The sequence below is a fragment of the Castor canadensis genome, chromosome 5, assembly GCF_047511655.1.
Source record: "Castor canadensis chromosome 5, mCasCan1.hap1v2, whole genome shotgun sequence".
Taxonomy (NCBI): domain Eukaryota; kingdom Metazoa; phylum Chordata; class Mammalia; order Rodentia; family Castoridae; genus Castor; species Castor canadensis.
Window position 1 is genome coordinate 67,776,900 of NC_133390.1, and position 25,879 is coordinate 67,802,778.

The window sequence follows — 25,879 nt, forward strand, 5'->3', positions numbered from 1 at the left end:
CTTGATCTAATGTCCACATATGAGGGAGAACATACGATTTTTGGTCTTTTGGGCCAGGCTAACCTCACTCAGAATGATGTTCTCCAATTCCATCAATTTACCAGCAAATGATAACATTTCGTTCTTCTTCATGGCTGCATAAAATTCCATTGTGTGTAGATACCACATTTTCTTAATCCATTCGTCAGTAGTGGGGCATCTTGGCTTTTTCCATAACTTGGCTATTGTGAATAGTGCCGCAATAAGCATGGATGTGCAGGTGCCTCTGGAGTAACCTGTGTCAGTCTTTTGGGTATATCCCCAAGAGTGGTATTGCTGGATCAAATGGTAGCTCAATGTCTAGCTTTTTAAGTAGCCTCCAAATTTTTTTCCAGAGTGGTTGTACTAGTTTACATTCCCACCAACAGTGTAAGAGGGTTCCTTTTTCCCCGCATCCTTGCCAACACCTGTTGGTGGTGGTGTTGCTAATGATGGCTATTCTCACAGGGGTGAGGTGGAACCTTAGTGTGGTTTTAATTTGCATTTCCTTTATTGCTAGAGATGGTGAGCATTTTTGCATGTGTTTTTTAGCCATTTGAATTTCTTCTTTTGAGAAAGTTCTGTTTAGTTCACTTGCCCATTTCTTTATTGGTTCATTAATTTTGGGAGAATTTAGTTTTTAAAGTTCCCTATATATTCTGGTTATCGGTCCTTTGTCTGATGTGTAGCTGGCAAATATTTTCTCCCACTCTGTGGGTGTTCTCTTCAGTTTAGAGACCATTTCTTTTGTTGAGCAGAAGCTTTTTAGTTTTACGAGGTCCCATTTATCTATGCTATCTCTTAGTTGCTGTGCTGTGGTTTGGTGCTGCCTGTCTTTTCATGGTTAAGTTGGGTTTCACTTTCTGTGTGCAGAATCCCTTGAAGAATCTTTTGTAGTGGTGGCTTTGTGGTCACATATTGTTTTAGTTTCTGCTGATCATGGAAGACTTTTATTGCTCCATCTATTTTGAATGATAGTTTTGCTGGGTAGAGTATCCTGGGGTTGAAGTTATTTTCATTCAGTGCCCGGAAGATCTCACCCCACGCTCTTCTTGCTTTTAATGTTTCTGTTGAGAAGTCTGCTGTGATTTTGATGGGTTTACCTTTGTATGTTATTTGTTTTTTCTCTCTTACAGCCTTCACTATTCTTTCCCTAGTTTCTGTACTTGTTGTTTTAATGATGATATGTCGTGGAGTAGTTCTATTTTGATCTGGTCTGTTTGGTGTCCTGGAGGCCTCTTGCATTTGTATGGGAATATCTTTCTCTAGATTTGGGAAATTTTCTGTTACTATTTTGTTGAATAGATTACACATTCCCTTCGCTTGCACCTCTTCTCCTTCTTCGATGCCCATGATTCTCAAGTTTGGTCTTTTGATGGAGTCGGTGAGTTCTTGCATTTTCTTTTCACAGGTCTTGAGTTGTTTAATTAATAGTTCTTCAGTTTTTCCTTTAATTACCATTTCATCTTCAAGTTCTGAGATTCTGTCTTCTGTTTGTTCTGTTCTGCTGGATTGGCCTTTCATTTTGTTTTGCAGTTCTGTTTCGTTCTTTTTTCTGAGGTTTTCCATATCCTGGGTGGTTTCCTCTTTAATGTTGTCTATTTTTGTCCTGAGTTCATTTATCTGTTTATTAATCGTGTTCTCTGTTTCACTTTGGTGTTTATACAGTGCTTCTATGGTTTCATTTATTTCTTCTTTTGCTTTTTCAAATTCTCTATTTTTGTTGTCTTGGAATTTCTTGAGTGTGTCCTGTACATTTTGGTTGACCCTATCCAGTATCATCTCTATAAAATTCTCATTGAGTACCTGTAGTATGTCTTCTTTTAAATTATTCTTGTAGGCTTCATTGGGTCCTTTGGCATAGTTTATCTTCATTTTGTTGGAGTCTGGATCTGAGTATGTGTTTTCTTCATTCCCCCCTGGTTCCTGTACTAATTTTTTGCTGTCTTCCCATCCTTGCCCTTGATATTGTTACTGTGTGCAATTAAGTATTTCTGGCTTGTAATAATAGTACTAGTGATATTTAGAATGGAAGTGTGAGAGGAGATGGAAAGCAAAGAAGTTAAAGGGAAAGGGAAAAACAAATGATCAAGTAGAAAAAAAAACAAAACAAAGAAACAAACAAAAAAAGTTTCAAAGATATAAACAGGGAGAGACAGTGTACTAGTCAACTGTAAGCTTGTCCACGTTTTCCCAAGCCGTCTGGGCGTGGGCGACTGGCGGCCGGGGCCCCTCCTGGTTTCTCCATTTAGCGTGAAGTGGAGACTCTCTGTGCCTGCTGGAGGTGTGGAGGGGTCAAAGTTTTGCCTCTTCTCGGTGGCCTTGCCTGCAAGGTGTGTCTCTAGCATTTCTCCAAGATTTCACTGTAGGAGGTATGCTTTCTGCTTCCTCCCTCTAGCCACCATCTTGGAATCTCTGAAAAAAAAACCTATTTCTAAATCAATACCAATTTATTAATTTCTGTGGACAAATTATGTCTCCAAGTTGTTGAGACTAGCTGGTGAAGGTATTGTTTTCCTAGAGATAAATCTACTTAGGAATCAAGTCTCCAAGTGAAGCCTGCTTGTGAGTTTAGTGCCACATTGGTTTATCTTTTTTTTTTTTTTTGTCAGCTCTGGAATTCAAGCTCAGGGCCTCATGCTTGCTAGGCAGGTATTCATCACTTTATCACTTGAGCCACTCTGCCAGCCTCCCCCATCCCCTTTTTGTGATGGGTTTATTTTTGAGATAGGGTCTCTCAAACTATTTGCCTGAGGCTGGCTTCGAACCTCCATCCTCCTGATCTCTGCTTCCTGAGCAGCTAAGATTATAGGTGTGAGCCACCAGTGACTGGCTCAAAACGGTTGATCTTAACGGATCAATCACCAATCCTCTTCATCATTAAAGATATACCTAATAGCAGATACTTATAACAGCAGGTTAATCTTTTGTTGAAATTTGGAGAGAGCACTTAATCCCATCATCAGCATATAGTACTTATAAACTTAAGCGGGGACTTCTGAAGATCCCTGGTCCTACTTATTTCTTATTATAGAGTGACATTTTTTTTACCATGTCTACCAATTCTGAGCTGTCATGCTGTTTGCATCTTTATAGTGCTCTGACTGTGGGAAATTGTGCCTACATTTATTCTTTCATCTGTAAAGGAGCATAGTGCATATATGCAAGGTTTTTCCTCCTCAAGATTTAATAGACTCTCCCTAGTTGATGGGACAGAGTATCAGAACCGTGAGCTGTTATAGAGTTAGGGAATATCTAACATTGCTAATTAGGAAATTATAAGCCAGGCACAGTCTGTAGTCCCTCCTGCCTACTCTGAAACTGAGGCCAGAAAATCACCTGAGCCCAGGAGTTCAAGGAGGGAGAGATGGGAGGGACAGAGGGACAAAGGGAGGGAAGGAGGGGATAAATGACATTGCTTTGCTGTCATTCCTACCCAAAGTGTTGATATGTTCTGTTCCTAATGCTGCTTTCCCATTTGTTTCGTAGATCCTTTATTTATTGTGTCGAGTGAGAAAGACCATGCACAGGCAAACATCCAAGCCACCCTGATTCGAAGCAGACTGGTGAGTGTGATGCATATACTAGGCAAGCTAGTGTGTCAGGTGACTACTCACTGAACCCCCACTCAGTTCTAGCTCTGCAGAAATGCCTATGATCATTGAGGGGAGCAGGCACGTTTACATTTGTGGTCCATTGTGAGATTTCATTAACTAGCAGTGAATAAAGGACCCCTAAACTAATTTGTTTCAGTGGAAACTAATCTGCCTGAGCTTGTGTTAGAGAATTCAAGTCTTACAAAAGCGTATATAGTGTGAAGTAATTCTAGCTCTAGCCCCTGCCACATAAACAGCCATTGTCGTCAGTTTCTTGAGCATCTTTTTCGAGATATTCATTTATTTGCTTTTGAGACTAGGCTGGTCTCAAATTCTCGATCCTTCTGCCATATACATTGTACTGTATGCATTGTTTTGTACCTTTAAAAAATTTTTATAATAAAATTAAAATGCTTTAGAAAATCTGATGATATAATGTTCACCTTTTCCTCCCTGCTTTCCTTTCTTAACATTAGAGAAAAGTTCCCAGGTTTCAAAGCATGTTCAGTAACCTGATCCATTACCCAAGCTGTTCTCTGTACTGGAACAACTCAGATCCTGTCCCACCGTGTATCAGTAGAGAGTGGCAGGGACACAAGGCTAAGCCGCGAGAAGCCCTCCTGCAGCTTGCTGCGTAAGTGTTGGGGAACTCCAGCTCCTAAAAAATACTCATATTTTCAATGAACGTTTTTATTTAAAAATCTTTTTATTTATTTACTCTGAATGATTTGAAAATGCATGGCTGTGAAGGAAACCCCTGTTTCTAAAACAAGCTTGATTAAGGAGCAAGGGTTAGACATTTATTGGTTTGTAGAAATTCTCAGAATGTTAGGTGAATATTTAGGCATATATTAAATGACAATGTGCCACTAAAGACATGGTGGCTGAGTTTGTGGTTCCTTTGATTCATCTTAGATATCGCAAGTGCTCTTTTCTCAGGTGTCTAAAATATACCTTCAAAGTAAAATCTCTTGAAATACTTATTTTTAAAACTACTTACATTCATGTATGTAAATGGAAAAATAAGACCTGTTAAAACTATTCTAAAAATGGGGGTGGGGAGAATGATCGAGGGGGCGAATTCAACTATGATATATTGTAAGAAGTTTTGTAAATACCATAATGTACCCCCAGTGCAACAATAATATAAATAAATAAATAAACCAAAAAAATTACTTACAAGTTCATATTTAGTAATTAGCAAATAATGATAATATTCTCCAGCCTGGACATAAAAATTATATTTTGAAACATTATTCTCATGTGCTTTGAATTGAAATGGGCATATTTGGGCGTACTTTCATAAATCTACTCATTTCTCCACGCTGACTTCCTCTCACTAGGTCCTGGCTTCATGGCTCAGGTGAAGTAATTGTATGTCGTCTAAGATACAGCCAGTCAGATGCGTGGTACAGAAGACTTTGCTGTCAGTGTGAGGCACTCTATGTGTCTCCTACTGGACAGGTGTAGAAATTTTAAGTGGAAATTATATATGGAAATGATAAACTTGCATAACATTTTCCTGTTTCATTTTAGAACGAACGCTTCTTTTCAGATGCCGAAAGAAGTTTATGAAGATCCTGAAGTTACTGGAAGGAATCGCTATAAATACTTTGACAGGTATAAAGTAATGACTGATGAGCACGTGAGTCCTGATTTTGTTAGAAAGTCTCTTTATAATCAGAATGGCAGCTATCTTGTGTGTGTGTGTGTGTGTGGTACTGGGGTTTGAACTCAGAGTCAGGGCTTATACCTTGAGTCATACCACCAGTCCTTTCTTGAGATGGGTTTTTTTTGAGATAGGGTCTTGTGAACTACTTGCCCAGGCTGGCTTTGAAATATAATCCTCCTGATCTCTGCCTCTTGAGTAGCTAGGATTACAGGCGTGAACCACTGGGGCCCAGCTGGAATTTGCATTTTAAACAAGATCCTCCTCCCCTAGTGATTTTCTGTATGCCAAAGTTATGAGCATTACTCATGTATGCAATAGGTGAGCTCATGGAGTTTAAGGAACAGATATTAAAATTAGAAGAAAGCATAGAGTTCACCCAAGGCAAAAATCTCACACATCTGTTCTCTTCTTCCAGGCCCTTCCTTCCATTTGTTCAACAGGTACCGCTCAATGTTGTTTTTGCAGAAACCAAGTAAGTGACTATTAATTACTTCAAATTTCTTTTGAACTTATTATTTACTTCCACATTTGCTTTTAAAAGATAGTTTCCTTAAGTCAATTCTTTCTTTTTTTGTGGTACTGGGTTTTGAACTCTGGGTTTCATGCTCGCTAGGCAGGCGTTCTAGTTAGTGCTTGAATCATACCTCCAGCCCAAGTCAATATTTTTCAAGCTGTGAATCACAAACTATTAGAAGGCAAATAAGAGCCCTCATCCCTTCAGAAATTTTCTATATGACAAAGCTTGAGTATTTCTGATATATGGGATATTCAATGAATATGGGTTATTCATTGATTTTTCTAGTGGATCATAAGCAAAATCTAAAAAAAAGTACTGAACAGAAAATAACCAAAGCATCAGGCATATGGAGGGCACACTGTTTTTTTTTCTTCTACCTTTCATTTAAGGTGTGTGTGTGTGTGTATGACTATGCTTATACATATATAATGGATTATGGTATAAATGTATTTCTTATTATAGGTTGGTATCTGTGCTGCTATAATAAAATACCTCAGACTGGGTAATTTATAAGTACTAGAAATTTATTTCTCACAGTTCTGGAGGCTGGGAAGTTCAAGATCACCAGCACTCAGTGTCTGGTGAGGCCTTTTTGCTGTGTCCTTAGGTGGCAGAGGGGGTATATGCTATCCTCTCATGTGGTGGGAGACGGAAGGGCGAAAAGGGCATAGTTTATTATGCCCTAATCCATTTATGAGAGTGCGTGGCTTCCCAAGAAGGCCCCACTCTTAATATCATCAAAATGGAGATTAAGTTTCAACATGAATTTTGGAGGGGCATACATTCAAACAGTAGCAGCTTTTTTTTTTTTTTTTTGCAGTACTGAGGCTTCAACTCAGGGCCTACACCTTGATCCACTCCACCAGCCTATTTTCAAGATCGGTCTCGAGAACTATTTCCCTAGGCTGGCTTTGAACAGTGATCCTCCTGATTACTGCCTCCTGAATAACTCGGATTAAAGGCGTGAGCCACCAGCGCCTGTCCAATAGCAGCTGTTTTATAAAAGCAGTTGGAAAATGCTTTAAATGTTCCATTTGCTTCCCTGACACACACACTTGGTGACAATTCTTTATCACTTTACCAGGAAAACTAATCAGTCATAAAATATTTTTGGAATGCTAGAAGTTTATGATTTAATGATCATCTTGCCTATGCAAGGTATGTGCTATACAAAGAAAAGATGAATCAGACGTGGTTTCTGCTACATAAGGAAAGGACCATCGTGAGAGAGTGCAGAGGCTGAATCTGGGAAAAGTGACTTCAATTTTAGGGCATGACAGCAGGTTAAGTAGAGTATTCCTTTAGTTTATTTGTGTGTTTTTTTGGCAGAACTGGGAATTGAACTCAGAGCCCCCTTCTTGCTCACCAAATGCTCTACCACTTGAACCACACATCCAGTTCTAAAAGTTTAGTTTTTGCTATACTCTTTCCTATGTCAATATAATTTAATATGATAAAGGAAGATAAAAAGTCCAAGATATTCATGAAATGATCAGGAAAATGGTCTTCTTTTGAAGACTCAACTTCTGAATAGAAATGTACTTAGGGCTAGGTTTCAGGCAGACATTTAAAGGATATAGTTATTCCTAATGTATAATATAAAATGTGTTATATTTTATATAAAATGTGTAATACTTTATAAAGAAGACATGAGCTATCAAATGTAATCCTCAAAGTAAATGTCAATTATGATCTTACTTCTCCCTTGCTTTTTAAGACTGTGAGGTGGAGAACATATTCCTTGTTCTCCCAGATGGAATAACTCTGTGAAGTGCCAGTTTCCCCAGAGACATCTGTAGACTTGAGTCCTGTGAAGTGTGTTGTGGGAGTGAAGAGGGAGCTTTGAGATGGGTGGAACTCTATAGATCCCTCTGTCATTCTTTAAAAGCTGGTTCACTGGATCATTTGTTTTGAGGTCGTAGTTGCTTCAGATCTAAGTTATTAAACTGACTATAGGGAGTTCAAGGCCTTCAGTAGTTAACACCTTCTTCTTTATAACTGTGACATAAGGGAAGCTTCTTTCCAAGACTTAAACAATGGCAGCTGGCCTTCTGCAGCTGTGCCCTTGCATGGCTAGCTGTTGGACTCTTGAATTCTATGTAAGCATCTTGGCATGTAGATTAAGAAGTGAGTACTTCAAAACCATTAATGGCTTCTTGAATTCAAACTCCAGTAGCACCAAAAAAATTCAATAATAATATTCATAATGACAGAATAGAATCTGCTAGGTCTGCAAAGCCCCTCTTTGTGAGAGCAGCTCTACTAATCTAGGAGACTGTGATTGTGGTAGACAGGGTCTGCTCCTGGTGCCTGGGCTGTGGTGATGGAGGAGGAGGAGGACCTGGATAGAGGACATAGAGCCACAGTGGCTTCTGGAAGAATTCCATAGCCAGAGCATATGACCCTGCCAGGACACAGCAGGGGTCAAGCTGAACAGGGAGCAGATGTGGTTTTCTGGGTCTGAGTCAAGTTTAGGGAGGAGGTAGGGAAAGGATCCCTGGTCTTTCTCACTTATATTTTTATTCTCCCCTAAAGCCAACTGAAATGGGGAAAAGAATAGGCTGAAGAAAATTAAGACTTGGGTCATTTTTCCCCCCTGCCTTGGGAGAAATGACCCAAGCCTTGTATGTACATATGAACAATAAAACAATAAAAAAAAAAAGAAAATTAAGAAATTGTTTTGGTCATTTCTTTTAAGTTTCCAGCTTTTGAGCCATGTTTAAAAAGATCTTTAGTTTGGGTTATAATACACATATGCATGGAAATGTCACAATGAAACACCCTGTATAGCTATTTTAAACAAACAAAAATGTCATTTCTTTCTTCTTCTTTTTTTTACAAAAACAGAGGACAGGAAGGAAAAACAGGTTCTGTTTGGGGTTGGTACCGGTGGGAGGGAGGAAGATATAAGAAAGGAGTTTAGGAGGATGAATATGGTTGAAATATCATGTACTCATGTATGTAAATGAAAAAATGAAACCTTTTGAAACTATTCCAGGAATGGGAGGAAAGGGGATAAAGGAGAATGATGGAGGGGTGTATTCAACTATGATACATTGTAAGAACTTTTCTAAATGTCACATTGTACCCCCCAGTACAACAATAATAAAAAGACCTTTATATGAAGATAATATAAATATTTACTTATGCATTCTATTAATGCTTTTATAGTCTCATTTTTAAATTAGATTTTTAAATGATCAGAATTAATTTCTGTGAAGAGATGCAGTAACTTTTCCACATGCTGAGATAGTATCCCAGCATTAATTGAGTTACCCTGTGGAAAGAGGCAAGCAGGCTTGCTTCCTTCACAGAAAGCACTTTTTCTCTTTCCTCTGCTCCTATATTTCTGGAGAGAAGCAGCTAAGTCGGGTATGTAACTGAAAACAGGGATGAAACCACTGTATGTAGCAATTCTGAATAGGCCCAAAAGTGCCGTACAACATGCAAAAATCTGTCTTTTATAGCTCTGCACTACAACCTTGCCCAATGACACACCAATAGACACTTTTGTGACTAGAGCAAGGTATTTATTTCCACTCAGTTTCTTGGAAGAAGTGAGAATAACAAGACAATTCTGTCAAGATTTGGGGCATAATCCTGGTTAACTGGATTCATAACTTTATACCATCAGCATTTGAAGGGGGGAGTGGACTTAGTGATGTTCGAGGATTTATTTCGACATGACTGTATAACATTTTAAATGATCATTTTGAGTTTCAATTTTTAAACTAATTTTCCCCTTGTAGGATAGCACCATATGTTTTTTCTCCTGCTACTTCTGGGTACCCACCCGTCCCTTCCAAGTCTACTGTGGGCACTCAGACTGACTATCGTGATGCCGATGCTCAAACAGATCCTTACTCTCCAGAATATGTAGTGTGTCAGGACACTATCCCTGAGCTCTTGACCCTGGCTACTCTGACGTGGGGTGAGTTGACAATTCTCTTAGACTATTTCCAGATCACAATTCTAATAACTGTGAGTGCTATTGAGTTCCTAGAAATGACATACATAACGGCAATGCCAGTTTCTAGAGTAAAGAGATAACCCATGGATGGGGTATGCAAAATATTTGAACATGGTACATCAGATAAAGGACTAATAGCTAAAATATACAAGGAACTCGAATTATTCAATAACCAGAAAACATGACTCTATTGAAAGTGGGCAAAGTACATAAATAGACATTTCTCAAAAGAAGACATATAAGTGGCCAACAGATAAATGAAAAAAATGAAGACAAATTCCAGAACACAATATACTAAGGTAAAACAAGACAAAAGAAAAAGAAGAATCTTGTGAGATGGAATTATAAGATCCAGACAGTAAGGTCAGGGAATGATAGAGAAGCAATGCAAGAAAAGACAAAGGCTAAGAATTTACCAGAACCGAAAAAGGACATGAGCCTTCACAAAGAAAAGTCCCATTGAGTAAGATGCAGGATCAACTTTAAGGATTCACTCTACAAATAGAAGAAAAAAAGTATGAAAGTTATTAGAGAGAGAAGTGATATTATCTATAAAGGAAAAATACCAGACCAACATTTCATTGTGTAATTTTTTTTTTTTTTGGTGGTACTGGGGCTTGAACTCAGGGCCTACACCTTGAGTCACTCCACCATCTCTTTTTTTGTGAAGGGTTTTTTTGAGATAGGGTCTTGTGAAACTATTTGCCTGGGCTGGCTTCAAACCACAATCCTCCTGATTTCTGCCTCCTGAATAGCTAGGATTACAGGCATGGGCCACCAGTGTCTGGGTTGTATAATCTTTAAGGTGTCATGAGACGATAAGACAAATCTAGAATTTTTTTTATTAGCCAAGCTATTTTTAAAGAATGAGAATGAAATTTAGACATTTTCATATATAACAAAAGTATCTATTTCAAAGGCTGTTATAAGGATTAAATAAATTTATTTATGTAATGTGCTTATATCTACAACCCAGAAGTTTCATTCCTAGCTACATACCAAAGAAAAATGAATACAAAATTCTAAGAACAGAAATGCATAAGTGTATTCACCAAAAGACATGTACATGTTCATGGTGGCACTATTCATAATAATTCCAGACTGAAAAGAACCCAAATGCTCATCAACCATAGAGTAGGTGAATGAAGTACTGTACATTCATCAGCGGAATGCTGCGTAGTAATGAGATTCACATATGTGAGCGAATCTCACATATATGGTGCTCAATAAATGAAGTGAGATAGAGAAGACCACCTACACTCTGATTCTGTTTACGTAAAACTCAAAACCAATTCAAAGTAAATTAATTTGTTAGATAGGAGAATGGTCATTCTCCTTGGTAGAGACTGGGAAAGGAGTCTGATAGGCAGTGTAGCATTCTGGTAATATTCTGTTCTGGATCTGGATGCTGGTTATATGGGATGTTCATTTTTGCATCTTTCTGCATGTGTAGTATGCATTAATCAAAGATTTACATAAAGATAAGTAAAAAAGCCTGGGAGTATAGCACACTAGTAGAGTGCTTGCCTAGCATGTGTGAGGTCCTGGGTTTGATTCCCAGTAAAGAAAGACAGACAGATACGCACACACACACACACACACACACACAGAGAGAGAGAGAGAGAGAGAGAGAGAGAGAGAAGTGATAAGTAATGATACTGAAAAAGGACGACACTGAGCACAAAAATTGAGTGTTCGCTATGTACCAAGAACTGTTGCAAGTGTTTTACATTTTTAATTTATTTAATCCTTACAGATTAAGTGAATACTAAAGTGAAAATCACTTAATAAACATGCAGGGCATTAATGGAGAAAATTTTATATGGTTCTTTAGCAATACATGTGTTTACGAATGGGAAAATTCATGCTTAGGTAGATAGGATCTCTCCCCCCAAAATCTGTACCTTGGAACAATTCTGATCCATATTCCTACCCCTTCCTGAACTATGCTTGTATAGATTAGTATTTTTTCTCTTCTCTTCCCCCAAATTATGCAAAAGCAACAAGAGCAGCAACAAAACCCACACAAACTCCATTTTCAGATAAAAAAGTAAAACTTATACATAATCTACGAACTACTAAGTATTTGTAAAGACTACAAAAAGCAACTGAGATAGGCAGAAGCAACATGGGAGGAAGTGAGGAAACAGACCAGGAGAGGAGCTGTCAGGGAATCTCAGAAGACACCAGCAAAAATGTGCTTCCTGAAGGTAAATTTGGCAGAATCCAGAATTAAAGTAATCACATTTTATGATCTAGCTAGCATTTCCACTTCTGAGAAGCCTAGGGAAGCTCACGTATGTGCACAATGAGACCAACACTGGGACATTTGTTATGCATAATCAAAAAATTAGAAGCAATCTCAATGTCCATCTGAGAAGAGAGCTTAAATTGTGAAGATTTAAATGGCCAAGTCTCCCAAAAAAGCTGAGTAAAAAAGGCAAGTTTCAGAATGATACATGCAGTAGAATACTATATATGCAAACATCAAATAAAAAATAATGCTGTACTAAGTTTTTATGGAGTTCACTTTTCATATTTGAGCCAAATCTGGTTTCTGGTCCCTTCTTGTTTCTATTAGAAAAGGTATATACTGTAGGCATAAGGATACAAAGCTGAGACTACCAAATTCAAATCCCCACTTCTTCCTCTTGGCAGCTGTGCCCTTGTGCAAGTTACTTCACCTTTTAGCTGCTTAGTCAGTCTCCTGGTGTGCAAAACAGGAATAATTGCTGAGGATCAGATGAATTAGAACAGTTCTTGATATAATTTAAATGCTCAAGAAGTGTTAGCGTTTATAAGTCATTGGTACGTAAATCTATATAAAATGCTAAGGCTGTCTGGAAAGAGAGTTCTAAGTTTATTTTTGTATCTATATTAGGAAAGGGGGAAGGGAATGGGGCACACTATGGTAATGAGAAGAAAGATGAACTTTATTTTTGAACTTTATTTTTAATCTTTTTTTATTAAAAGGCAAAATATATATGACAGAATATGTGTATAGTTGTTAACTCTGAGTATTTATATTATTTTCAAACTTTTTGTTCTTTTAATTACCAAAGAAAATTCCACACAAAATTATACTGTATGTATACTTCCATATGTTTAATATTTACATATCTATTGCACATGGGATTATTCAGTTCTTTACACATATATATGTAAGGTAAAAAATGAATTGATAGGACACCCACTAAATATATGCTGTAATTGCTTCTGGAAAGGTGATCATGATGAGCAGGCAGAGGATAGGAGAATTTTAGCTGCCTCCCATAATGTCCTAATTTTATTTTATTTAAAAATTTTATTTTGTTATTTGCTTAATTTACTTTTTAAGATTGGAAATATTTATTTTTAAATTTATTTTTATTTTTAAAAATATTTTTTATTCTATTATTGTCATACTAGGGGTACATTGTGATATTTGCAGAAGTGCTGACAATATGTTTAAATTCTCCCTCTCAAACATTTTCCTTTATCCTCCTCCCCATTCCTGGAATAGTTTCAACAGGTCTTATTTTTCCGTTTTCATACGTGAGTTGTAATGTCCTAATTTTAAAAAACAGTGAATTCATATATTACTTGCTTTTGAAAAATATAAACACAAAAAATTTGAAACAAATAAAGCAAAAACTTGCAAAGTAGCTTATTGTATTTAGTAGAATTTGACTTTTTATATCTTTATACTTTTCTGTATAATTATTTTTTAGGATGAAAGTAAAACAAAAGTTGGTTTATTGGGAGTTCAGTGATCAGGTAGGAAACTTATTCTAGCCCCATTTCCTTTAGCAGTGCTTGGTCCAGAGAGATGACACAGTAAATCAAAGCCACATTGAGACATGCCAGTCACCTGAGTGTGACTGGGTCCCCAAAACTTGGTCCAAGGAGGCATAAATTGGTCAGGTCTCAGCCAGTGTCTCTGAGCTGGTCAGGAGGTTGAAGATCCCACCCACCTGCCTCACTTGGGGGTCTTTGAATTCTTAAAATTGGAAGAGAGAGACAACTCACTGCAGGGGTCAAAGGCCACGATGATGAATTCTCAGCTATGATTATTCCTTCAGCATCTGCTGTTTTTAAAAAATATTTGTTTTTTACCTCATACAACATCTCCCGACCTCTTGTCATATTTCCCCTCAGGACTTTGGTAATCTTTGCATTTCTCCAGTACAGGACATTACAAAGTACAGTTATCCGCTGGTCACATATATTTCTCAAATGCTTTCCAGTGTCTTACGGGCAGTGAAAACATCTCGTGGCTCAGTCAGTAGCAAGAGTTGGCACAGGACACAGCTGTGAGGCACATCCGGAGGACCTTTCCTATTAGTCTTTCATCCTGTCATAGCCCTTGAGTTCAGAGAAGAGGACAGGAGTAGATTACATCCTGGTGGCATATGGCTTTGCCCATCTATTCCTAAGGTGTGACATCTCTTCCTGTAGGGCGAGGTCTCCCAGCAGGACAGGCTGAGGTGGAGATGATAGAACGAGCTCGGGAGAAACGTGCTTGGGAAGCCAGTCTGCCGCCTCTGAGTGACACCTTCCAGTTTGAGAAGAGGAGGAAGATGATGAACGCTATGGAGAGGAAGGAGTGGGCTTTCAGAGAACAAGAGATTGAGAAGTATGTTCTCTGTCACTTAACAACTGTCTTTGCCCTGACTGGTGTAATGGTCATACTTTCTTTAAAATCTATAAAGCCTTTTCCCATATGTCTGGCTTAAAAGCCATCCTCAACCTAGGGAGCTAGGAGATTGGGTTTCATTTCTTTCAGGAGCAATCACACATTCCTGATGTGGTATGAGAGTGCTCCAGTTTTCTCTCCGGTAACATGGAAAGTGGGGGATGCCCCCAGCGTGTGAAGTTCAGCACGTAACTCAGATTCCAGCACTCCTCCCAGGCCTTTCTGATTCTTCTCTTCTTTTTTTATTAAGTACCCATCTAGATGGTCACAGAATTCTGATGATTCCTGCAAAACCTCTTCAAACTGTCCCTTTGTGTTCATACCAGGTTCCACCGTCTCTTGCTCTCAAGCCTCTTCAGAGCCCAACAAATAGCCTCCTAGCCAGTCCTATCCCTTAGTCCCCTGGCACTGGACTCACAGTTAGGACACCTGGATTTTAGCTGGAGCTGATGGTGCATTTCCTATTTGAAAGGCAAGCTGTAGACCTCTTCCATTAAGAGATGAGCTTAGTTGACACTATGCATGATTAACAACACGCTGAGGCTCTTCCACTTGAGCTTTCAGTCATTGTAACTGATAGAATTTTGGTAACAAGGTTGTTGCTGATTTGTAGAAATAATGAGAAGTTGTAAGAACCCAAAATTACAAGTTCCCAAAAAGGAAAGCAAGGGCCCTTGTCTTTGTTCTAGGCCATGATGGGGTATTTTATTGACCAAGCAATGCTTCCAAGTCTCCTTATAAATGAGAGTTAGAGACCAAGGGACCAAACTCAGCTTAGTATTGAATTGAAAGCATGTGCATGTGTGTTCATTTTTTTTTTCTTGCAATACCTTCTGATTAAGCTTGAATCCAGACTATGTGACGTTTTGGTAAAGGCTAGAAATTTGCTAGAAAATAGTGGGTGAGGCAAAGTAGGTATCAAGTTATCCAGTCTTGTTTGCAGAAATTTTAATTTATTGCTGTACTGTGGAGAGGACTATTCCTTGTCAGAAGGCACTGAAGACATTAAGAATGTATCTGGCCAGTTGAAGGTGTCACTGGAGAAAGGGCGTATATTTGTTAAACTGAAGACAATTTCAATAAACATATATATTTTTTTAAAGGAGTGATAACCTTTTTATTTTTATTTATTTATTTTCTTTTATTCATATGTGCATACAATGTTTGGGTCATTTCTCCCCCCTTCCTCCTGCCCCCTCCCTTACCTCCCTGCCCCCTCCCTCTCCTTTCTACCCCCTCGCTACCAGGCAGAAACTATTTTGCTCTTATGTCTAATTTTGTTGAAGAGAGAGTATAAGCAATAATAGGAAGGAACAAGGGTTTTTGCTAGTTGAGATAAGGATAGCTATACAGGGAGTTGACTTGCATTGCTTTCCTGTGCATGTGTGTTACCTTCTAAATTAATTCTTCTCAAACTAATCTTTTCTCTAGTTCCTGGTTCCCTTCTCCTATTGGCCTCTGTTGCTTTAAAGTATCTGCTTTAGTTTCTCTGCATTGAGGGCAACAAATGCTATCTAGTTTTTTGGGTGTCTTACCTATCCTCATACCTCCCAAGTGTGCTGTCACTTTATCATGTGATCAAAGTCCAGTCCCCTTGTTGTGTTTGCCCGTGATCTAATGTCCACATATGAGGGAGAACATATGATTTTTGGTCTTTTGGGCTAAGCTAACCTCACTCAGAATGATGTTCTCCAGTTCCATCCATTTACTTGCAAATGATAACATTTTGTTCTTCTTCATGGCTGCATAAAATTCCACTGTTTTCTTGATCCATTTGTCAGTAGTGGGGCATCTTGGCTGTTTCCATAACTTGGCTATTGTGAATAGTGCCGCAATAAACATGGGTGTGCAGGTGCCTCTGGAGTAACCTGTGTCACAGTCTTTTGGATATATCCCCAAGAGTGGGATTGCTGGATCAAATGGTAGGTCTATGTTTAGATTTTTAAGAAGCCTCCAAATTTTTTTCCAGAGTGGTTGTACTAATTTGCATTCCCACCAGGCAGTGTAAGAGTGTTCCTTTTTCCCTGCCTCCTCGCCAACACCTGTTGTTCGTGGTGTCAATAAACATATTTTGAGTCTTCCTGCATGCTGACCTCTGCACTGTGAGCTGGGGAAACAGGGAAAAAGAGGAAACTATTTCCCGCAGAGCTCCTTATGGTCTACTGGGGAAGAGGGCCAGGAGGTGGGCAGAGGATGTGGCTGAAGTCCTTCAGACCTGCCTTTCCCAGGAAGGGCTCCCAGGCCAGGTATTAGAGAGCTGGAGGAACCCAGTGTGGATCGAGGTGTGTGATTTGGGAAAGGTGGCCTCTGAGTGTTGAAGGTGACTGAGAATGTTGGTGACAATGATGAAGAGAATGCAGATACTTCTCGAGTAACTCTTGTAGAGTGCTTACTGCCTGCCAGTGGCTTTCAGTGTGGTCCTCAGGCCAGCAGCGTCTGCATTGGCTGGGAACTGGTCAGAAATGCCTCCGCTTAGGCCCCATGGCAGCTCTGCTGAGTGGGGGTGGGGCCCAGCACTCTGCTGTAGCAAGCTCTCCAGAGGATTCTGAGGCACCTTGTCTGTAGTAACTCATTTAATGTTCACAACAACTTTCTGAGGTGGCTACTGTCATCTTCATTTTGCAATTGAAGAAACTGGGACAGAGTGGTGAAGTTGAGAACTGAACCTACTAGCATGGTTACAGGCTGCTTAATGGCATGGATATGTTCTGAGAAGTATGTTGTTAGGTGATTTTGTTGTTGTGTGAACATAACAGAGTGCACTTACACAACTCAGCTGGTATACATCAGCGGCGTGGCTCTCGATATGCACAGCAGACTGTTTTCCAGTAAATGGTTTTTTTTTTTTGGTGGTACTGGAGTTTGAGTTCAGGGCTTTGTGCTTGTAAGGCAGGTTCTCTACAGCTTGAGCCACACCTCCAGCTACTTTTTCTCTGGTTCTTTTGGAGGTGGGGTCTTGCTTTTTGTCCAGACAGCCAGGACCATACTCCTATTTTAAGCTTTCTGCTGTGACTTGGATGATAGGTGCATATCACTGCATCCAACTGTTGGTTGAAATGGGCTCTCATGAACTTTTTGCCCAGGGTGAAACCACAGTCCTCCTGATCTCACCCTCCCAAGTACCTCGGATTACAACATAAGCCACCAGCGCCCAGCTTAACTTTTTTTTTGTTTTTAAGGTGTATACTCTAAAATAGCAATGAAAGTATAGTGTTGTAAATACATAAGCTGGTAACACAGCCATTTATCATCATCCTTGAGTGCTATGCATCAGAGCGGTGCCTCTGTCAGACTGGCTGCACAGTAGACCTGTTTATACCAGTGTCACCACTCACACATGATGTGTTGTACTATGATGTTATGAGGGCTGTGATGTCACTGGCAATAGGAATTTTTCAGCTCCTTATAATCTTAGGGGAACACTGTGGTATATATGAACACTTCATTATGTGACATATAACTATTTCTCACTCCAGAGAGGAAGGTGACTTTTTTTTTTTCTCTTTTGCTATGCTATACTAGGGTTTGAACTTAGGGTCTCATTCTTGCTAGGCAGGTGCTCTACCAATTGAGCTACTCCCCCAACCCTCTTTGCTGTAGGTTATTTTTTGGACAGGGTCTTGCCCTTTTTTGCCCAAGGTAGCCCTCAGACCACAATCTTCCTACCTACATCTCTTACATAGATGGGGGTACAGGCATGAATCACCATGCTCAGCTTATTTGTTGAGATGGAGTCTCACTAACTTTTTGCCTAGGCTAGCTTCAAATCATGATCTTCTCTTCCCAAGTGGCTGGTATTGTAGGCACGAACCAGTGCTTCTGTCCCTGGAAAGTGACTTTGGTGCGTGGCTCATTTTTAAAAGCACCTACCTCTCATACTCACTTGTCATACTGCCTCACCCTACCATGTGCTTTCATGAGACGCTCTACTGGTGTGACACAGTTATGATCTCTCTAATTGCCTTGACAAGAACATCCAGCTGGACCTGCCTTCTCTCTGTGGATACGGCACATCCACTCCTTGTTTATCCCCAGTGCTCTGCTGAGTCAGCATAACCTCCTAGAAGGCCTTTGCCACCTCCCACACTGTCCTTTCTCCTCCCACAGAGGCCTTTTCATTGCAGCTGGAGTTTATCTGGTGTGCCGCACGTGCTGGTTCACGTGCCAGTCCTGCCAGCACACTGCTTCTTGTGGGGGGCTGTACCTCACTGTTCCTGCCTCGCACACAGTAGGCATCTAGTAAATGTTGGATGAATGAGTTAAATCAATGCCTGAATTTTTAGTAGGAGTAAGACTGTTCAAAGCTCTGTTTTAGGAAAGGAAACTTTGACAGCTCAGTGGAACAAAGATTGGAAGGAGAGAGACCAGCATCGGGGGTCCAGGTTAAGGGTAGACGACAGAAATATCAGCAAGGAGACAGATGCAAGAAGTGCAGGGAAGATGCAGAGTTCTTGGGGAACAAAACAAGTAGATGTTTTTGAGATTGTCCAAGGCATCAGTTGATTCAAGGAGACAGAAACTACTTCAGAAATATCTGGACTGGAGGGACAGGTTTCCCATTAGTTATCTGCACATGGTACACATGTGAGCAGGGCAGCCCTGGGAGAACACAGAAAAGGGAACAAGAAATTACTGGTACCTACTATGCACTAGCCACTGGCATTTTCATATTCACCCTCAAGATAGCATGTCTCTCTCTCTCTCTCTCTCTCTCTCTCTCTCTCTGTCTCACAGTGTGGGGATCTAACCCAGGGCCTGGTGCATACCACGTACACACTCTACCATTGAACCACATCCCCAGTCCCTCATTTTTCTGTTCACTATTACTTAACCCCTACCGCTTTACCTACACTGCCCACAAACCTCTTGTCATGCCTCTAAGCCTGTCTGCCTTGAGAGCCCTTCTTTTACCTGTCTGCCTGGTATGTGCTCACCATCCCTCCGCAACTACACCTATGTATACACCGTCCTGCTATGGAGAGAGGTGCTAATGAGTTGCCTCCCCCCACCTCTCCTCTGTGAGTGAGGGCTCTTTTTAAATCACATGAACCTGATGCCCACAGAAGCTCCTGTGTGGCCTCTGTTCCCTGTTCTCTACTAGAATGCCCTGTTTGAGATACCACACACTTCTTAATGCTCTGTAACCTACTTGAAGACTGCAGGAAATTCGCCTGGAAGTTTTGAAGGAGCTGCTGAAGAGGCGAGAGGAGAATCAAAAGGAACTGAATCTGAAACGCTTGAATGCGAAGTGGTGTAGACTGCAGGAAGCAAAAGAAGCAAAAGTGGCACAAATCCAGCGCAGACACGTGTCAAGTAAGGGTGTGGTGTGAATGAGGAAGGAAATGGAAAGGGGATTTTGCTTTGGGTCTTTGACCGAACCTGATTCTGCTATGATGTATTTCTGTCTTGGTGGTGGTATAACAATTGTGTTAGGGATGAGAGTGAGTTATTATTCAAAGGTGGTAGAGTGGAGGAAAATCAGATCCCTCTCTCAGAAAATCAAGTGACTGTTCTAACAGGTAGTCAAGTATTGACGTTAGGATATGTGCACATGTGTGCTCCGTTGGGTTCTCCATATTCGTAGGTCAAGGCCCTGGGTAGAAAGCCTATTGTTCACCTTTTTTCCCCATATTTCCCCCAGTGGTAACATTTTAGACATTTTTTTCCTAAATGCCTCTTCAAGAAATTTTAATACCACAGGTCCTTTGTATATATGTTTTTGTAGTATATATACATTTGCACTTTATACATAGGAAGGAAGTATATACCTTAATCTTTATGCAGTACTAGATTAAGAATGACTAAATAAAAAACTCAAGTTAAAATTATCTTAAAAATTAAAAATTTTAATGTTTAATTTAATTTTATAGCTTTATTTCCTAAGTTAAAAACTTGTATCATCTACATACATACACAAATTAGCAATCCATATGCACACTCAATAGCAATTTCATCACATTTAAAAAGTCATTTGAAACTTAATTTTCCAGCAAAAGTAAAATGATTACAAAAATTAAATTATCAATTAAAATTTACTTTTAGTGAACTTAACCTTTAACTGTTTTCTTTCTTCAGATTTACTTTTTAATGTTTTTATTAGCATACATTAGTTGTATGGGGGGAATTCATTGTGACATTTCCATATGTGTTTACAATGTATCTTTGTTAGAGTCACCCTTCCATCATTCTTCCTCATCCCTCTATCCTCCATCTTTGAACAATTCAGCATGTCTCATGGTTCTATTTTCATGCAAGTATATAAAGTACTTCAACCCTGTTCACCCTCCTTTAACCTCTCCATTCACCTTCCCCCTCCCACTGGTCCCCACTCCCAAACAAAACCTCTTTTATCTTCTTGTAACCTTTAATTTTTTTCTGGATGTGAGAAAATAACTTTTAACTTAACTAGCTGCAAGGTATTCCTTTAAGATATTGTTGACACTTTTTTAGTGTTTGATATCACTAATGATAAACTTGACCAACTTGTATAGATAAGTAATAAAATCCAAACTATTTGTACTTAATTCTGACACACTAAGTCCCACACAAGCACTGGGAGTGAGACATAAACAATGCCTGTCAAGCAGCAGTGGCTGGCTGGCTCTCCCGCACTGTGACTTCAAAGTCCTGTGATGTGAGTTCACATCCATTGAGAGTGCATCATGTGGGGCTGTCTGGGGAGAGTGGAAAGCAGAGCAGGTGGAGGTGGTAAGCATGAGTCCATAGGCGAATTCTCCTATGCACAGTGGAGTTCTTTCCCTCTGCAAAGAACTTGGAAGCTCTAAGCTGGGGCATCTTCTGATTTTCCTGGTGTTAGCCAAGGTAGAACTGTATTCTTCTCTGTTAATTATCCATGCCTGGGAGAACCCTTTCCCTAGCATTCCACCGAACATGTACTTTCCATTTACTTTTAGTTGGTTTTGTTCATTTAACAAACTTTCATGAAATATTTCTTCTTGGCCCAAGGCTTGTAAAAGCCTGCAGTTATAAAATATTTTTGATGAGTACCAGTCGAGATTCTAGCTGAGTCAGCTTCTGCCACTCCTGCTTGTCTCATGACATTCTCAGCCACACAGATGGCTGACCTCTGCTTTTAGTGTTCCATTCTGGTTCAGTTCGTCACCATGAAATTCATTCAGTTCAGTAGCTTCCCCATGAATAAAATTAGAACTGTTTTACTATTCTGCATCTATAGTTCCTAACAATATTTTGGAGATAGTCATAGAGGTATGTTTTATTTCAGCAATCAGAAGACTTGAAGGGAAGGTAAAGAATGTAGAAGGGAAGTTGGAGAGAAGAGATATCATCAGGGATTACTCTGATTATGCATCACAGGTCTACGGACCTCTGTCTCGCCTTGGCCGCTTCCCAGACAACAACTCAGAGGACTTTGTAGTGAAAAACCACTACCTTAACACCTATGAAGGTAAAAATTTACATAATTAGTAATCAAGCCTAAGAGTTATCTTAGACATATGGATTAAGTGTATAAATTCAACAAAATATTTGTAAGAAACACCAATGAACAGGTTTAATATACTTATTAGTATGAGTTCAGACAAACCAATAAAACTACTAAGACTCAAAGAATAAATGAATTTACTATAGAATTTAACTTAGCAAAATGTAAATTCAGTTATCTACTAATCATTTAAAAATGCTAGCCGGGTGTGGCAGCATGCACCTGTGTTTCCAACTGCTCAGGAGGCTGAGGCAGGAGAACCACTTGAATCCAGGAGTTTGGGGCCAGCCTGGGCAACAAAGGAAGAACCCACCTCAAAATAAATAAAAATTTAAATTGTTTAATGTCATTAGTGATCAAACTTAGGCAAAAATGAAATAGGAAAAACTTTTATACCAGCTTTATGAAGCAAACAAGAAGTGTATAATGAAATCAGCCCTTTTCAAAATAATGTCAGAAAACTAGGAGGCAACAGATGGATACCAGGTGATTGAATTCATGGAGATGACTATGTCTTTTATGAAGAGCAAGATGATGATTTAAATCATGTAAATTTCAGTTCACAAATTGAAGCATCACATGACCAAGATGACATCATTGGAGTTGCTGCTCTGGCTGGTGATATCCAGAGAAGAATATGATAAATTCAGACATAGCGGATCAAAGGATCATCCATTTTATGTTGAATATTATTATGGATGTATTCCTTTTTGTCGGACAATATTTTTGTCTTAGAATATCTTTCTCATTTTATTCTCTCAGCACATACACAAATGTGCTTACATTCCAGGGGACAATTCAGTTTATCTCTTATGTGACATATATCTTACTAACAACTCCAATGAAGTCACTTGACAAACAGCTACTAAAATTAACAGTGTACTCTAAAAATGGTAAACTGCATCCTAAATCATGTACTTCTTTCCCACAGGATTAGTTGAACTAGAGTCTTGTCTCCCAGATTTTGTGACACAACCAAGAATCAAACCTCCAAAACCAAAAGTCATTACCACCAAAGTTGGTCTTCTGAAGAAGACAACAAGGATGGACTATGAGCTGGCTGAGATTCATAAGGTATAATCTTTTCCTGGACAAGACTTTCCAGTGTGACATCTGCAGAAATGCTTAAGTCCCAAAATTTCACTTTGTCTTGGGCAGCAGTGACCATGGGTCTAACATGTCACTGTTAGAGACACTGTGCTGAGATACACAGATTTCTAGTATTAGGGAATCACTGTCAGTGTTAATAGTAGTAATAGGCTCCATTCTGTCCCTTTCATATTTGTTATCAGGGCACCATGAATAGAAGGGTCATGTTGAACTCCTTTCTCATCTAGTTTAAAATTCAGTGAGAAAGTTTAATGGCCATCCAACCTTCAGGATCATAGATTACCAGGGCGGGCTTGCTAATGCCCTAGCATTTCCACTTCAGTAGGTCTGGGCTGAGGCTTCTGGAGGAAGTAGATTAAGATTTTGCTTCTGTAGTCATTAGGGAAATGTGTTCCTGTTTTTCTCTCTCATTTTGATTATGTATAGGGTTGGTGTCAGGCATGTCTCCTGAAATGAACAGGGGAGCGTTCTTTTTTTTCCTTTTCTTTCGAGGAAAGGTTTAAAGGAATGTGATGAACTATTCCTTCAGTTTGGAAAATATAAACTCAAATGATATTTTCATCATAGGAAAATTTTTAGCTACTAAAATTTCTTTACAGCTTACATAACTTTTTGCATCAGTTTATATTCTGTTTAGAGATTTCATTTTAACTTTTTAATTTTTTTTTGGTACATGGTAGTTGATAGTAGTGTTTTATAATCTTTTAAATATTTGCTTTATCTGTGATCATGTCCAGCTTTTTCATTTGTAGAATTATTTATTGGTGCCTTAACTCATTTGTAGAATTATTTATTGGTGCCTTAACTCTTCTTAGGTTTACTAGAACTTGCTTATTTTCTTGGTATTATTTTCCCAATGGACATGGCATCCTGTGGGCACAGTGCCTGGAAATGGGTGATAACCAGAAATGAGTAATGACTAGCACAGGCCCTGGGACGGGATCCCAGAATTGCCTACTGGGACGCTTGTCTAATACCGCCGACCTGGCAGAGAGCTGGCTAGTCAGAGGGAAGCTCCACATGGCAAATGGCTGGGACCTACTGGGGAGTGGGAGCCCTTCCTGTGGGGACAGAGCTACTGGGAGTATAGAGCCTGCATGGGGGTGTGCAGCTGAGACCCATCAGCCTGAGGTGTGATCACTACACCTGCAGTCCCATCACACAGGAGATGCTACTAACAGACCTTTCCCACCAGAAGCAGGCTGTGAGTTGGCCAGGGAAAGAGGCCATTGAATGGTTTGTGCTGAGACCACACTATGGAATCCCATCTGTACAGACCAGGGATGGTGGCCCATACCCATAATCCCAGCTACAACAGAGGTGGACAACAGAGAGGACCATGACTCAAGACCAGTCTGAAGAAAAAAAAAGATCAGCCTGAGCAAAGAGTAGCCATGTGTGGTCATGTGGCTGTAATCTCAATTACTCAGGAGGTGGAAATATGAAGATCTATGTCCTAAACCAGCTCCAGGAAAAAAAAAACAGGAGACCCTATCTGAAAAATAACTAAAGATAAAAAGTGATGGGTCTGTGGCTCAAATAGTTGAGCATCTGCCTAGCAAGTGCAAAGCCCTGGATTCAAACCCCAGTACTACCAAAAGACAAACCAAAAAAATCCACATTTTTCCCCCTTTTATTTCCTCTTTTCTTTGACAGATTGTTTTTCTATAGAGATCAGTTTAATACTCTGATCAGTTAAAAATTTTATATTTTTTATCCTTTTTATATAATTTATTTCCCCCCCCTTTTTTTGCTTTTATACTTCCCTATACCATTTCTCTAGTCAACATCTAATTTCTTAGATCTCTTTTGACCTGCTTGTTTTTCTTTTTTAGTAGCTGTTGTTATTTTTTTTTATGTAGTTTTATTTTTTCCTCTGTCTCTGAGATGGTCTCTCCCACAAGGCCCAGCCTGGGCTTCCAGTCTCCCTCCCTCAACTTCTGACAGGGACTTGCAGATGTGACCACCCTGTCTTCAGTAGATCAGGTTTCTCCAACCCTTATTTTCTTTCATTCTCTATTTCTCCTTCTGCAAATATTCTTTATTGACATTGTTTTTGGCTGACTGTCTCCTGGACTTTATTATTAATATTTCCCTCTTCTTTTCACTTTCCCACTTCACCTTTAGTTGGATTCTATCTGTCTATTCCCTTCTTTCTCATCACTGCCCTGTTTACTTCCCCTCTCCTCTTTCCAGTTGTAGGTCTCTATGTTTCTGTTAGTATTCACTACAACTGTTCCTCTCATTTTCTTTCCATTCCTTGTTAACTAGTATATTCTAAATTCACATAATACTAAACTGACTCCCTTATTCTCTAGGGTTTTTGGAGTTGTAGTGATGATTATTTTTAGTTAGTTATCACTATACTTTCACAATAGACCTATCTAACAATTGTGAGCTACATGAAGCTAGTTTACTTATCTTTGAGAAGTGATGGGGATCAGGCCCAGTGCCTGAAGCATGTTGGGCAAAGGTTTCTCTACTGAGCTACACTCCCCAATATGCTGATGAGAAACTGTACCTCAGTCTTGCCACAATCTAGTCCTGCCTGAACATTGTGAGTACTTCACCTGATGGAATATATGACATTGAATCTCCAAGCAATGGCTTGGCCCCAGTGATGCAAATCCCAATGCAGAAACACAAGAAATATGAAAAAATAAGTCAGTGTGACTCCTCCAACAGTCAAACATGCAACAATAATGAGCACTAGTGTTAGTGAAGCAGATGAAATCCCAAAGAATTTAAAAGAAAGATCAATGAAATCAAAGAAGACATGAATAAGCACCTAAATGAATTAAAAGAGAATGCAAATAAACAGCTGAACAGAATAAGAAATATAATGCAACATATGAAAGG

General features: G+C 39.4%; 1 protein-coding gene across 3 annotated transcripts in view; it reads left to right on the forward strand.

The window, feature by feature from the left end:
• Cfap91 (cilia and flagella associated protein 91) overlaps positions 1 to 25,879 on the forward strand; it is an 81,879-nt gene that overhangs the window by 14,135 nt on the left and 41,865 nt on the right. For all 3 annotated transcript variants that reach the window (XM_074073232.1, XM_074073231.1, XM_020176525.2), the window contains exons 2-10: positions 3,508 to 3,584; positions 4,091 to 4,248; positions 5,151 to 5,234; positions 5,702 to 5,758; positions 9,553 to 9,734; positions 14,211 to 14,388; positions 19,604 to 19,761; positions 21,692 to 21,874; positions 22,842 to 22,984. In XM_074073232.1, coding sequence (XP_073929333.1) covers positions 4,115 to 4,248; positions 5,151 to 5,234; positions 5,702 to 5,758; positions 9,553 to 9,734; positions 14,211 to 14,388; positions 19,604 to 19,761; positions 21,692 to 21,874; positions 22,842 to 22,984 — 1,119 coding nt within the window. In that variant the 5' untranslated portion in view covers positions 3,508 to 3,584; positions 4,091 to 4,114. The remainder of the gene's footprint in view (positions 1 to 3,507; positions 3,585 to 4,090; positions 4,249 to 5,150; positions 5,235 to 5,701; positions 5,759 to 9,552; positions 9,735 to 14,210; positions 14,389 to 19,603; positions 19,762 to 21,691; positions 21,875 to 22,841; positions 22,985 to 25,879) is intronic.